Genomic DNA, 14,791 nt, shown 5'->3' with positions numbered 1-14,791 from the left:
CGCTCTGTTGTCTCCTCTGAGGCTGGGACTCTAAATAGTGTTCTGTGCTCGTCTGTGCAGCCAAATACAGAAGTTAGCATGTTTTGTTCAAACTTTTGCCATGGCATTAGAACTGTACGCCGTTGTCGCTTGCGAAATCAAATGATGGCGCTGTGGGTGTAAATTTACAGATTAAGGGGCAGTAATATTATAATGAGATCCCTTTGCCACGTCACCAAGGGAGCGAAATCTGACGAGCTCGTTTTCTCAGACGCTTGCAGAAAAAGGCTTACCAAAACATAGTTACTGGATTAATCTTTTTCACGTTTCCTTGGTTGGTAGATGCACCGGGGACCTGATTATAGCACTTAAAACCTGGAAAAGTCTTTTTTTCATGATATGTCACCTTTAATGTGACCGAACCTTATAGTGGAGAAGAACCAACAAATAACTTCCCATGTAACAGTTAAGGAGAAATGCTTATTCTCTCTTATAATACTGTCATGAGAGTAGTTGCTATTGAAGATATAACAGTAAAAACCCTAAACAACAGAGTGACCTTTATTACAGTAATCGCCTTCGGCATCTTGCTGAGTTCCTTTTGCCCTTTTGGACTTTTAAAGATTGCCGTGTGCCGAGAGCTGAAGTCAGAGAGTATGAAGGATGGAGCCAATTACCCACTGCTAATCAAATGATCCATGAAGGTTTGCGGTCAGAAGAGTGGTGAATTTAGCCACTGATGATTTCAGCCGCCCACTCTTCATTTCCTAATGAGATGCATTAGCTCGCTAGTAAACATTCAAGTGCCAAGGGAAAATGGAAGACCTTTAAAAGTCGAAATATGGGAGGTTTTATTTCAAATGTGTAGGCCTGTACACAATGAATCTAAATAACATGAATCTATGGAATATTTGCAAACTAGTGCATCAAGATATTATGAGCTCAATTTTTATTGTTGTCTGAATAAGTTTGAATCAAACTAGGTTCTGAATTTAAGCCGATAATTCATACAATTCATTCCAAATGAAAATGCCATCATTTATTTCATGTCATTCCAAACCTGTATGACTTTTACTTTCATGGAACACAATTTTTATTTTTTGGAAAATTTCCATACAGTGGAAGTTTGTGGGGTCCAGTGTTGTTTTGGACCCCACTGACTTTCATTAATTGGAGAAAAACAGTGGAATCAAGTTTAGAAATGCATACATTTCACCAATAAATCACATCTTCCAGGAGTTGTTGAACAGGTAGCAAAGTTGGAGTTCAGCAGGAATTTCAGCTACATTTGTTCTGGCTGTCTGGAGTTTCTTCACACAGAAAAAAAGGGGTTGAAAATTATACAACAGCTTGTCACTGGAGCAGTACCCTTAAAAGCACATATTTGCACCTTTTTTACCCCTAATAGGTACATATGAGTACCTTAAGGGTACGTATTACTACTCTAAGGTAAAAAAAAAGTACAAATATGTCCTTTAAAGGGTACTGCTCCAGTGACAAGCTGTTGTACACCAAAAGGTACAATTTTCAACCCCTTTTTTTCTGTGTGTTTCTGCTGAAAACTCTCACATGTAGACTACAGGCATCAGTTGACCTCAATTGGCTCGAATGCCGCCATTAATTTGTCAAAGTATGTCCTAATGCATGTGAGAGTTCAGCCTTTACCCATAAATATTCCATCCTCTGCTCTCATCCAACCTTTCCGGTGACCTAACCTTCTGATTGTGCTCATTACTCTTCATGTCATATTATGAAAATCTCCTGGTTGACATATACTAAAGACCAAAGGTAATACGAAGACTTTTCATATTTTTATCATAAGCTATACTTTTAAACACATGTGGCTACTAAGTACTGTGATTGAGAAATCTCTCTCTCTCTCTATAAAATGTGTGTGTGTGTGTGTGTGTGTATATATATATATATATATATATATATATAACAGTATTAATAATAGCGGTTAATAATTAACCTTAATATACAATATATTAATAATGTTTTATTAATAATAATAATATTTAATATTCTCAAGTTTGCACGTTTATAATACCAAAAAACAATTTATTTTTCACAACATATATAATAATAGTATTTATTAATATTAATAATTAACCTTAATATAATAATATATTAACAATATACAGTTTTAAGTTTTAATGCTATTAATATCATTTAAATATTATTTTTTTTATAGTTTAGCTTCCAAAATTTCTACTTTTCATACATAATGGAAAAATATTAACAGTGAAGATTAAACATTGGGCCTTCACATACTTCAAATTTAATTGGTGCTTCTGCACAACCAGGATAATTATGATCAGATTGCCACTACTTAATAAATATAATAATCCAGCCAGATAATTAAAACTGTTTGCTTACTTCAGAAGTATTGCCATATTTATTTATTTTTTAAAGGGTGTCTTGTAATCATTAAATAACTGATATTAACACTTCTGGAGAAGCTTGTGAGTCTTTTTTTAGAAAATGCATTTCTTAGCACTGATATGACTGGTTATGTATCATGATGTGAGATGTATTTCAGATCACACTGAGAGCATCTATCTAACCTTTTACCTCTTTGCGTTTGGCTCTCTGTTTGAGATTCATCAGCGATGGGCCCAAGGCAGTGCTGAGCTTCACAAACACTCATCTGTTGACCTAATCTCTTTCTATTCTCTGACTGAACACAGCGTGATGTCTGGAAATGCACTGCTTCAGCGATATCTAGCTACATCCGTATCTGTGAAAGGCTGAGAAACGCTCGTGGTCTCACATGCCTACGCACTCACATATACATTTACATTTAATCATCTTGGCGAATGCATTCTTGCATAAGCAATTAACCACAAAGTGTAGAAGGTACATAACTGGGTAGAAAGTGTCTCAAGTGTGCTGTGGCTTAAAGGAATAGTTCACCCAAAATGAACATTTGCTGGAAATATACTCACCATCAGGCCATCCAAGATGTAGATGAGTTTGTTTCTTCATCAGAACAGATTTGGAGAAATGTAGCATTACATCACTCAACAAGAGATCCTCTGCAGTGAATGGGTGCCGTCGGAATGAGAGTCCAAACAGCTGATAAAAACACCACAATAATCCAGTCCATCAATTAACATCTTGTGAAGCAAAAAGCTGCATGTTTACAAGAAACAAGTCCATCATCAAGACATTTTTAACTTCAAATGGAGGCTCCTAGCTAAAATACAAGTCCTCTATTCATAGTATTCCTTTCTCATCTGAATCAGGAGAGTAATATGCGCCAATCAAGTGCTGTTTTTAAGTTAAAACAGTCCAAAACAGTTCTAAACAAATATGGTGGTGAATTTTGATGTGAGAGGAAAATAGAGGATGGACTTTTTAACTGGAGGAAGCATTATTATTGATAATGGATATGTGTTTTGTTCAGAAGCAACGGTTCAGATGCCTTAATGATGGATTTGCTTCTTACAAACCCTCAGCTTTTCAGAGGATCCATTGGTGAGAAAGGGATGTAATGGTACATTTCTCCAAATCTGTTCTGATGAAGAAACAAACTCATCTACATCTTGGATGACCTGAGGGTGATGTACTTTTAGTACATTTTTAGATTTTAAGGACATTTTCATTTTTGGGTGGACTGTTCCTTTAATGGTTTAAAGGGGTCATGACATGGATTTTTTTAGTATTGACGTCACCTTGCACCTCAGATCCAAAACGAGCTGTTTTTGGAGCTTGATTAAATAAATGCTTTGTTTATAATAAGGAGGGCGTTTTAAGCTATGAAACTTACACAAAGACCTATTATATGCCAAAAGATCAAGGCAAATTTGATTTCATGACCCCTTTAAGATTTGCACTGGTAAACAAAAGGTTAACACACAGTAGCTTAGAAACAAGCACAGAATCTGTTAATATTCTCATTCATCTCAATGGCAGTTATGCATTTAAATCAAGTGACTAAATAGTCTTTAGTACATGTTTTGGAACAGTTTACTGTGTTATAGTTTTAGACCTATTCTCCTGTGTCATATAAGACTATTTGAGTTCTTATTTCTTTTCTATTTGGTCTACTATTTATTCATCCTTTGTCATGCATTTTTCTCTGTGCAGAATCACTTGTTTTTTTCTCTAGCTGTGCTCCGGGTGGTAAATGGTGCGGTTAGGCCTGCTGTTGATTGTCATCTCCTGGTCATTAGAGCATGATGTGTCTGCTGAACAAGCTTTCTGCTCTCTCTCTTTTTGTCGGCCATCTGACAGGCGCCATCACTAAAGCCTGACTCCAACAAGTCAGAACTTGCAGCCAAACCTTCTGTCAGCAGCCGTGTGTGTGTGTGTGTGACAGAGATGATGATACCAGTGACTTCAGCTGATTCAGAGAAACATCATGTGTACACGGCTGAATGCGTTTTTGAGCAACACTAAGTAGTTGTAGATGGTCATGCTTTGAAATTACTGTCATGATGAACAGTAATAACTACAACGTGCCTTTTATTGCGATGGTTACTGACTGCAATAAAGTATAACAAAATGGTCATACCTGATATGGATGCATAACACACTGAAATGTGTTATGTTAAATAGCAACAGATTTCTGTGATTGAATTCACATTTCCCATTTGGTGCAAGATGAAAATTCCAATTCAGTAATACAATTTAGTTTTGCCATTTTCTGCACTAGTCTTAACATTTCGTTTAAAACAAATGTGTCTATAATTTGCAAAATTAGAATCTATTATCTGAACTGGACTGATATGTTGATGAAAGGGTAGATAAATGATAATTTCTGCAGTGCATTTCAGCCACTGTCAATAGTTTTGAAATTTCGTTTTCTTGCGTGTTCCCATTCATCAGTTATTTCATCATAACATGTCTTTGCAATTCAGAAGTACTGAGATTTTATATACAATTTTTTACAAAGGCTCAGAAAGGCTGCATTTATTTGATCAAATATACAGTAAAACAGTAATATTGTGAAATATTATTACAACTTTAAAAAAATTTTTTCTATTTGAATATATTGTAAAATGTAATTTATTCCTGTGAAATTTTTTACAAAGGCTCAGAAAGGCTGCATTTATTTGATCAAATATACAGTAAAACAGTAATATTGTGAAATATTATTACAACTTTAAAAAAAAATTTTCTATTTGAATATATTGTAAAATGTAATTTATTCCTGTGAATTTTCAGCATCTTTACTTCAGTCTTCAGTGTCACATGGTCCTTCTGAAATCATTCTAATATGTTGATTTGCTGCTCAAAAACAAACAAACAAACAAAAACAAATATATATACCAGGGATGGGAAGATTTTCCGATTTGCATCGGTGCATCCACATAAAAGTTAACAATACCATGCATCGATTTAAAAATCTGCGTCAGATACAAGTTGGCATTTGTATCGCGATGCATCATTTCTAACATATCTGCATATACTGTCACTTTTGATCAATTCTTGCTGAACAAAAGTATTATTTAAAAAAAAACAAATTGATATCTTACTGGCCCCAAGCTTTTTAACAGTAGTGTGTTTGCATATTATCAGCTACTCTTGATACTTTGTGCACGAAATATTTAATGTCGCATTGGCTCTGCATCATAAGATCCATGTAGATTTACAAGAGATTCCTGATGCTATTTGAGTTCTCTGCAGACTCATTTCTGAGCTTAAGTTCTTCCACTCCTTCAGACAATTGTTAATTAAAGTCTCAGACATTAAACACAGAATAACATCAGTCCATTTTGTGAAGAATCCACCTCCATTACTTGGGCTTTACTAGATGCTTTTAAAGGCTATTTAAGGCTTGTTAAGTGAATAAGCTAGTTTACTCAATAACTCAATAACAAGGTTCTCAATAACACGCCACTCTAACACAAAGAGCCAAAGAACTGTGGGTAATCCTCTTAAAAACATTCCTTTTGGGCTGTGTACACGGCCTTTGTGTCAGCCTGTTAATGATCGATGTTCGGAACGACAAAGTGCAAATGACTTCTGGGTGAACTGAGGTCATTGTCACAACCAAAAACTTTGAAGCAAGTGGACCTGTACTTTAGTCTCAAATACTCTTGTACTGGACCCTTTTCAATCAGTTTTGGTGTTCATTTTGTTGTGTGCATTGGTATATTGTTGGCCTTTTAAGTTACATGGCATGTGGTAATGCTGTCCATTAGTTTCTGGTTGTTTCACTGTCATTTTGTTTCATGTGTTTGATAGGAACCTGACAACTGTAACCAAGTACCGTATATAATCTTCCAGCTCTGCAGAAATAAGTAACAAAAACAACAACAACAAAAGAAAAAAATGCAATATATTTGCAACAAGCCACCAAAACGTCCACTGTGATGTTATATATTAGATGTTTATTCTACAGAAACAAAAATGCATTTTAGTTAAAAATAAACTATTATGTTTTGTGGGGAAAAACCATTGTCATCTTGTTCACTAGTTTTATGGCACTATTTTTTGTGAATCTAGTTTGGAATAATATTTTTCTATGAAAAGTTTTATGCAAATATTTTTGAATTGAATTAAAAATGTTTTAATATTCTAATATTAGATAGAAAAAAAGAATACACTGCTAATTTATTACATATATTTCTATATAAATTTAAATATAAAATAATAATTTTTTTTTTTTTAATAATATTTTTTTTTATTTAATGCAGTGGCAAATAAAAGCTGATAATTTATTTTTATCCATTTACTGTACATGGAAATATATGGCTGCCTTTATATTTTAGGAAGGATAAGATTATCATCATAATATAATCATCATGTTTGTGGGTACTTGGCACCAAACATTTTGAAAATACTTGATGCATATTGTTAGGCATGATCTAACAATATCAACCCAAATAAAATGGCAGTGTATCTGGGCAATGTAATTATTTTGCATGCAACAAAATGCATGTTTTCTTTTCTTTTTTTCTTTTTTGAAGTATATTCCAGTTTTGAGGTGGCATGTGACCCTAGGCTCTGGTCAGGAGAGGGAAAGTGAGCAGACAATTGTCTCATTCCTTCAGTCTTAGATCTGTATTATTATTCTGATTCCAGACTTTCTTTGAGAATCTCTGATGTGCGGCAGCCTAAACATATCACCTATTCCAGCGCAGCCAGATGTTGGATGGTTAAATTCCTCTCATGCACCACAGGGCATCGTCACATGACTGAATTGATGCCACATCTCCATTTCTCATCATTTTTGATAGAAGATAGCATATATCTTTTGACAGCTCCTGTCATGTAGATGTTAAGCCTTTCAAACACAAGCTTGTTTTCAGATTTGCACTGGTAATCCTTTTCAGACCGTAAATACCCACTCGAATGTTTGCATGGATTTGGTTATTTCTCCATTTTTAAAGCCAGCTCCTTTCAGCTTTGAGACAAAACATTTACCGCTTCGACCGATCAGACCAGCTCAGTGGCTTTCGAATCTCTTGCCGTTCTCTGAAACCACAGAGCATCCAAACAGGCAAGTTTACGGCCTATTGAAATGTCACTACTGATAATAAAAGGTCAAGACTCTTGCCTGCATTTAGGGCGTCTGAAGCCAGGGCACAAGGGCCTCCTTTAGGCAATGATGAGAATGCCACGGGCCCTGCAGATCTAATGCACTTTAATACCAGAATCCATTGGACATCAGCCACCCTCCATTCCTCAAACTTACCTCCAGTGCTAAGGTGACCTCATAGGTAATTGCCTGCACTCTGTGGGAGGCTGGTACTCCGTGACTGATTGGACTGATTTCATGGGCTACTGAACATTGACATTTATGAGATATCCCCCCACCTCACTGCCCTTTCCTGTGCTGTTGCCCTTTGTTTCAGAGTCGTGCACTGAGAAATAAGGAATTCAGCGATAATGCGCATTGTTATTAGGGCTTTTACCGTTTATGCAGTGTGGCTCGCTGGTGCTTTTCACAAGCATAAGATGTCACTAAACAATTGGATTTGTCAATTTGCTTTATATATGCTGTATTGCTCTATGACATTGCTTATACAAACTAATACAGCAAAACAGTGAAAATACTTAAAATAATTGGCTAATTTTAGAACTAAATTGCAATTGCAATTTTTACAAATGGCAAAAGACGATATAAATATGAACATTAAACTACAATAGCACTACGGTATGACTGGGGTTTTAAATGTCAAATTCTTTTTAAATTCAAATGTCAGTCGTGAATATGGTGATGATATTATAGATGTTTAAATCAGTAGAGAGTTTACTATACCGTTTACACTGCGATAGATTAATTCAAGATATGTTTCTCTGAACGTACATGCTTATAAGTTTTCTGATCCTATGCCGTTTTGATTCTCAAGTACGACAGTATGTCTCTTCCCAGACATTCCAAGTCCCGACAAATGCAGATTCAACATGTTAAATGGGCAAAGCGATGCCATAGAAGAATATTTTTAGAACATTTTTACTAATCTAAAGAAGCTTTTTCCTTTATAAAGAACCTTTTGTGCAATGGAAAGGCTTTTAAAGTTCTTGGTACCATACAGTACTTGAGCCAATAAAGAACATTCTTTTTAACAGTGGCAATCAAACCCATAATCTCAGCATTGCTAGCGACTTGCTCTACTGTTTGAGCCACAGAATGCAGAAAAAGATGTGTAGCTCTTTCTACTGGAAAACACGACAATATTGCTAAAGAAAGTTATTTTTATAAATCTGCACACTACACATATTAGATTGGCCATACTGCCCAGCCCTTTTTGTAATTCACTCGCTGTCGGCGGTTACTGTGGATGATTTGCTTGGTAATTTGGCCAGTGTTGAGGGGTAGAGAGGATGAACAGGAACAGTGATTGTTATCCACGCCTATTGTGCCTATTAAATCGGTCCTTTCTGATAAAGATCTAATGTGCCTGAACCTGAAGTGCCAATTAGAGCTATGATATTGCTGCATTGCTTTTCAGTCGAGTGGGAGAAATGATATTTATGTGAGAATGAGTGGTTTTCATTCTGAGTTCAACTGGACCATTTGCTGCTCTGTTAATCGTTGGGATGTGGCACAGATGGAGAAATTTCCAGACAGGTGGACTCCTTGCATATGGAGGCTAGATGAAGCTAATTGCCCCAACCGGGTTGGGAAAAAAGGGTTTGAAAATGGGTTTAAGATAGCAGGGGCCCAGGACATTGGCTGCAATTGTAGGCCAGAAAAAGTGTGTCTTGATTTTGATTCAGGCAAGTTTGTGCACCCCATGAAGACTTCGGCAAAGATGCAAGTGAGGATTTCTGACAACAGCTTGTGACAGATTTTCTAATGGTTAAATTAAGCAGCAGTATTTTGGATACCCTTGAGGGGTCATGTGGCACATCCAGGTAGGGTGGTGAGCTGTCGCATGAATAAAAAACATCTAATCTTGCAGAACTTTTAATTACCACCTAAACAGACAGGAAAAGATAATCGGACTGATATCTAAACACCATTTAACACAGTTTGTATCTACTTGTGATGTGTTCACTGGATGCGAGCTGGTCATCTTTGTGGATATCTAGGGCTTTTATTCACCTCGAGGTAACCGCTGTGTTTGAGAGTCAGAAGCCATCTTGAGAGCAGCTCAGTCTTGACAGGTTGAGCTTGAGGTGTTGATTATTCATTCAGGTTGAGATGTCAGAGGGATATGAGATCACAGAGGTGAAAACAGATAGAGGCATGAAAAGGAGCCCAGATTTTTTGTCGATATGGCAGTGAAATAGAAAAGCCATGCATTTGGATGAGAGAATCAAGCGATCTGGTATAAATGGAGAATGGTATCGGACCAAGTACAGATCCTTGAGGGATACCAGTATCGTCAGGGTGCAGGATGCAGGAGTTGAACATATGCATGCGTTTTCATTAAATGTACTCCATGACTCTTCACTGTTTTTCTTGCTTAACACTAACTGGCTAATGTTTACTTGTCTTACTTTCAACCCACTCATCACTTTCTCTCACACATTTTTTTGAAATACCGCTCAGTGCTGCTAAAAATCTGTTGTTTTACCACTTATTTTTTGCACCCTCAGAGCCGCGAGCCACTCAAGCTGAGCGAGCTGAAAGCAGAAGTATCTCCGCGTATCTCTGTGGAAGACCTCATTGACCTCTGTGAGCTCAGTGGAGCGGCTTGCTTTAAAACTCCTGTCAAGAGGGCCAGGACTGGGAAACCTAAAATTCTGGCAGTGGACATCCGGAGCCTTGAAGAGTATCCTTTCAGTCTTAATGATACTGCAAATCCTCACACTGCCAAAATAAAAAAAAAGGTTTAGTAAGTTTTAGTCTCACCTATTTTAGTCTCACCAAGTTTTAGTCTCACCAAGCCTGCATTTATTGATATGTTTCTGTGATGTAGAGCTGAATTTTCAGCATCATTACTCCAGTCTTCAGTGTCACTTGATCCTTCAGAAATCATTCTAATATGGTGATTTGCTGCTTAAGAAACATTACATATTATTATCAATGTTGAAAACAGTTGTGCTACTTAATATTTTGTGGAAAACCATGATACATTTTTTTCTGGATTCTTAAATAAAAATAATAGAATGTTGATGACTAGAAAGTAAACAAAAACAGCATTTATTTGAAATAAAAATCTTTTGTAACATTTTAAGTTTTCTATCATTTTTGAATAATTTTAAGCACCATTTTTGAATTAAAGTATTTATTTATTTTTTAAAAATATCTTAGTTACCCTAAACTTTTTGAACAGTTGTCTAATTGTATCTTCTTAAGATATAATTTTTTTTTTGTCTTTTTTGCACTCTATGTGTGACTCATGAGGGCCCAAGCTAGACCTCAGGACAGGACATTAGAAACATCGAAAACTGGAAAAATTGTAAGACCAACTCCAAGAACAAAGGAGGCTTTTTTTTATAAATGTACTTGCAGAGTTGCCATAGTTGTGCTTTGTTGTTTGAAAGCAATAATTTAGGAGTTGGCTGTACTCTTAAGTAAAGTATGTAAAAATCAGATCAGTTGAAACTAAAAACTCAAGCCCGTACACAGATTGTTGTCTGTTGCTAACAGTGAGAGTCCAGTGTGGGAATGTGTGGGAGAGCATTATAGTGGTTCATTTGTTGAAGAGGTTTGTCATTGTTTGCATTAGTGCTGCTTTAAGTAGATACAAGAGAGCACACAAGCAGGATAAGAGCAGTCATAATATATGTATATAAGGCTTTCAGGGAAATTAAGCTGCCGTGTAGTAAATATAATGTAAAAGCTGCAGGGCTGGTATATGGATGTAAATATTCATTATCCTCTCATTCTGTATTCTGCACCATTTATGACCATATCAATATTTGATATGAATGTTAGACAAAGACCTTTCTGTTTTAATGCCTGTATAAAGTCTGCATGAACTAATGATTAATGTGAGCTTTTTCTCATCCTCTTGAGAAACGGAGAAAGGTCTTGTTAAATGTTTCAGAAAGGTTCAGCTCCCAATCATTTTTGTTGAATGATGTAGCGCAAAATACTACAGATTGTAACTTTATCTATAGAGGAAGGCAGTTAAGAAGAGTTATTATTCAGTTACACTATGCACTTTTTCTCTTTTCTCATCTCATCTTTCACTCCGCTCACCTGCCGAGTTTCATTCAGCGCTGCTCTTGCATGCACTCGTCTTGGTCATATTCAGTCGATGTCCCAGGGGAATTTTTTTCCACTCGTTTTATTATTTTTTTTTTATCTTGTCCTGCACACTTTGTTCTCTGTCTCTTTTCTTTTGTAGTGCTGCAGTGGTTTTTGGATGGAGTTGGACGGTTTCCACAAAGCCGATGGATCTATGTGGAGTTTGTTCTGTAAATCCTGTGAACTTCACCTGACACAATTACAAACGGCCAGCTCAAGAGCTTACAAGAGATTGCGTGCTGCTTAGATGTCTTACCAGAACATACGTACACCAAAGTACCTCTGGTCTATTCGCTTAATTCACTGTAATACACAGAGTAGAGCTGAACTTCGTAATGGCCTCCACATTTTTAATCAGGCAAAATCGTAAGATAATCTTTTATTTAAATAAATACATTCATATGGCCCTTGACCATACATGTGCAGCTTCAGTCGAGGTCACATCCCAGGCAGCATTAACATCCCGTACACCTCCACGTTTGGGCCGGAGGGGGAGCTGCTCCAGTGTCCCGCCACCAGCGCCCTGGCCGGATACAGATTCCGTGTCATTGTGATCCTCAGCAGCATCATGAAGAATGCGACCACGGTAAAGTTATTTGATTTTGTAGGAAACACACATGCACTGTTAAATGCACTCACTGCAAGTCACTTTATTGAGGCTTCTGTCAAATGCATTGAAACGAACAATAATGATAATTCACGTTCTTTTCTCCTGTAGTTTGCAGCTCACCTTGTGAAGGTAAATTTCCCTCGTGTTTGTGTCTTGGATGGTGGCATGAACAAGATGAAGTCCACTGGGCTGTTAACCGTCCCATCCCCGCAGATATAATGGGATGTGCTTCTGTTAAAGGGAAACTTTGTGAACTTTTTACATGGTGCAAAAAGCAAATACATTTCTCAGCTAATACAGTTTTCTTCTAAACTATGTCAAGAGTTCCTTAAAGGCATTATGCATGTCAGCGCTGAAAAGTTTGAACTTGAAAATAAATAACAAAACTGAACACAGACTTCTGGGACCAAACAAATCAACAAAAATAAAGTTTTTTTTGATTGTGTGAGTTATTGGACAATGCTGACCAATAGTTGAATAGCTTTGTTAATGATCCAACCAATAGGAAGCCCCATTCTGCATTTTCTCTTGTTAAATATCCTGTTGCAGTCTGAAATCCGTGTCAGTACAGAGAAAAACATTGTGAACAGGATTTAAAAGTTACATTTTCAAGCACCTACATTGTCAAAAACTTCCAGAGAAAGTTATGATAAACAGTGGACAATATTCTGTGGGTGAGAACGCTTAATGTCCAGACAAATCAAACCTGATAGAAAGGTGTGGAAAATGTATATAACCATATTAGTGTGCAAGGGCTTTCTTCAAATGCAGTGCAGTGTTTGATGTGAACAGGCTTGTAGAATCAGAAATGCACTGTGGGTTACTCTTTTGTCAGTTAAAAACAAGAAGAGGAACTATAATTAATGGATCACTGAATATTTAAAAACTGGGGAAAATACATACTTGGGCTGGCAAATATCGTAGCATTTGTGTATACAAACGGTAGCTTCTTTTCATGGATGCATCCTGTTAGGAGTCAAAAGCACTATCTAGATCAGGGGTGTCAAACTCAATTCCTGGAGGGCCGGAGCCCTGCAGAGTGTAGATTCAACCCTAATTAAACACACCTGATCCAACTAATCAAATCCTTCAGGCTTATGTGAAAACTACATGGTATGTCTGTTGGAGCAGGGTTGGAACAAAACTCTGCAGGGCTCCGGCCCTCCAGGAATTGAGTTTGACACCCCTGATCTAGATGGTGAAATAATGATGGGATGTTGGGATCTTAAATAGTTTGCTCAGGAAAATAACATTCTGTCATCATTTATTCACCCTCATGTTGATCCAAACCTGTATGGCGTTTTCTTCCATAGAACACAAAAGGAGATGTTTGGCAGAATTTGCTAAACATTACTTTTGGCATTCAGTGCAAGTGATGGGGACTGACTGAAATTTGAATCATTATTAGCTGAAAATCTCCTCCTCATTTGCATCTCATTCACATTCAAATATGTTGCCTCAAGATGCATCTTTTCTTTAATGCATAAAAGCGGCAGGACATTCTGCATAGCATCTTTTGTGTTTTGTGTATAAAAGAAAATCACACGGGTTTGGAATGAAATGCGTGTAAGTGATGCATTTTTTTATTTTTAGGTGAACTATTTCTTTAAAACCAGTTATTTGCATATGCTTTGCTCCTGAAAGCATGGATCCATTTAGGGGTACAGGGGTACCAGACATTCACATTACCAGTCATGTTACAAAGTATCGTTAACAGTGTTTCCATGCTGCAAGAATTCAGACTGTGCTAGAAGCGAAAGATGGAGTTAATAAGACTACTGTAGGCAAGTGCACCAAATAAAGTTGCCACTGCAAGTACATACTTCACCTCCACACAATGCACAGCTGTGTCTCTAGAGGTGACTGCTGCCGTTTCAACAGCAAGTTCAGAGCCAAATGTGCTTATTTTTACAATTTCCCCTCGGGGATCAATAAAATTGATATTTTAGATAACTGCGGGATTTTGAACCTCATTGCTACTCAGCCCAGAGCATACAGGAGAGTATAAAAATACACTCATCATTCACTCCTGGTGGCTGTAATGTTGTGCCTTTAGAACACAACTCTACTACAAGACTAATCTTCTGCAAAGGTTTTTTTCAAACAGCCTTATGTTTTTAAAAGTGTAAAGGCAAAATATCCAGTATCTCAAAATGTTAGAATATTTCCTAAGATCAATCAATCAAAAAAAAAAAAAAGGATTTGCAAAACAGAAAAGCTCAAGTTCTTTAAAGTATGTTAATTTATGCACTCAATACTTGGTCGGGGCTCCTTATGCACAAATTACAGGCTCAGTGAGGTGTGGCATTGCTGAGGCACTATTGAGCCTTCAGCTAGGATCGACTGTTTCTCATCTTTCTCTTGAAAATATTAGATTCCATATGGGCTTCAGGTCAGGCGTGTTGGCTGGCCAATCAAGCACAGTAATATCATGGTCAGCAAACCACTTGGAAGTGGTTTTGGCACTGTGGGCAGGTGCTAAAGTCCTGCTGGAAAAGGAAATCAGCATCTCCATAAAGCTTGTCAGCAGATGGAAGCATAAAGTGCTCCAAAATCTCCTGGTAGATGGCTGCATTGACTTTGGACTTGATAAAACACAA

The 14,791-nt window shown here is 36.9% G+C and overlaps 1 protein-coding gene across 3 annotated transcripts in view; it reads left to right on the top strand.

Moving 5' to 3' along the window:
- Positions 1 to 12,721, top strand: part of LOC107675790 (TBC domain-containing protein kinase-like protein) — a 57,823-nt gene extending 45,102 nt beyond the window's left edge. For 2 of the 3 annotated variants that reach the window (XM_016470254.1, XM_016470262.1), the window contains exons 24-26: positions 9,982 to 10,157; positions 12,008 to 12,167; positions 12,300 to 12,721. In XM_016470254.1, coding sequence (XP_016325740.1) covers positions 9,982 to 10,157; positions 12,008 to 12,167; positions 12,300 to 12,410 — 447 coding nt within the window. In that variant the 3' untranslated portion in view covers positions 12,411 to 12,721. Of the gene's footprint in view, positions 1 to 4,218; positions 4,490 to 9,981; positions 10,158 to 12,007; positions 12,168 to 12,299 lie in introns of those variants that run through there. The other variant, XM_016470269.1, reaches the window with a different exon arrangement.
- The last annotated feature ends 2,070 nt before the right edge of the window (positions 12,722 to 14,791 follow it).

Source organism: Sinocyclocheilus anshuiensis, unplaced genomic scaffold (genome assembly GCF_001515605.1).
Source record: "Sinocyclocheilus anshuiensis isolate Anshui unplaced genomic scaffold, SAMN03320099.WGS_v1.1 scaffold469, whole genome shotgun sequence".
Taxonomy (NCBI): Eukaryota; Metazoa; Chordata; class Actinopteri; order Cypriniformes; family Cyprinidae; genus Sinocyclocheilus; species Sinocyclocheilus anshuiensis.
The sequence above is the reverse complement of the archived record's forward strand: the minus strand, read 5'-3'. Positions and strand labels throughout refer to the sequence as shown.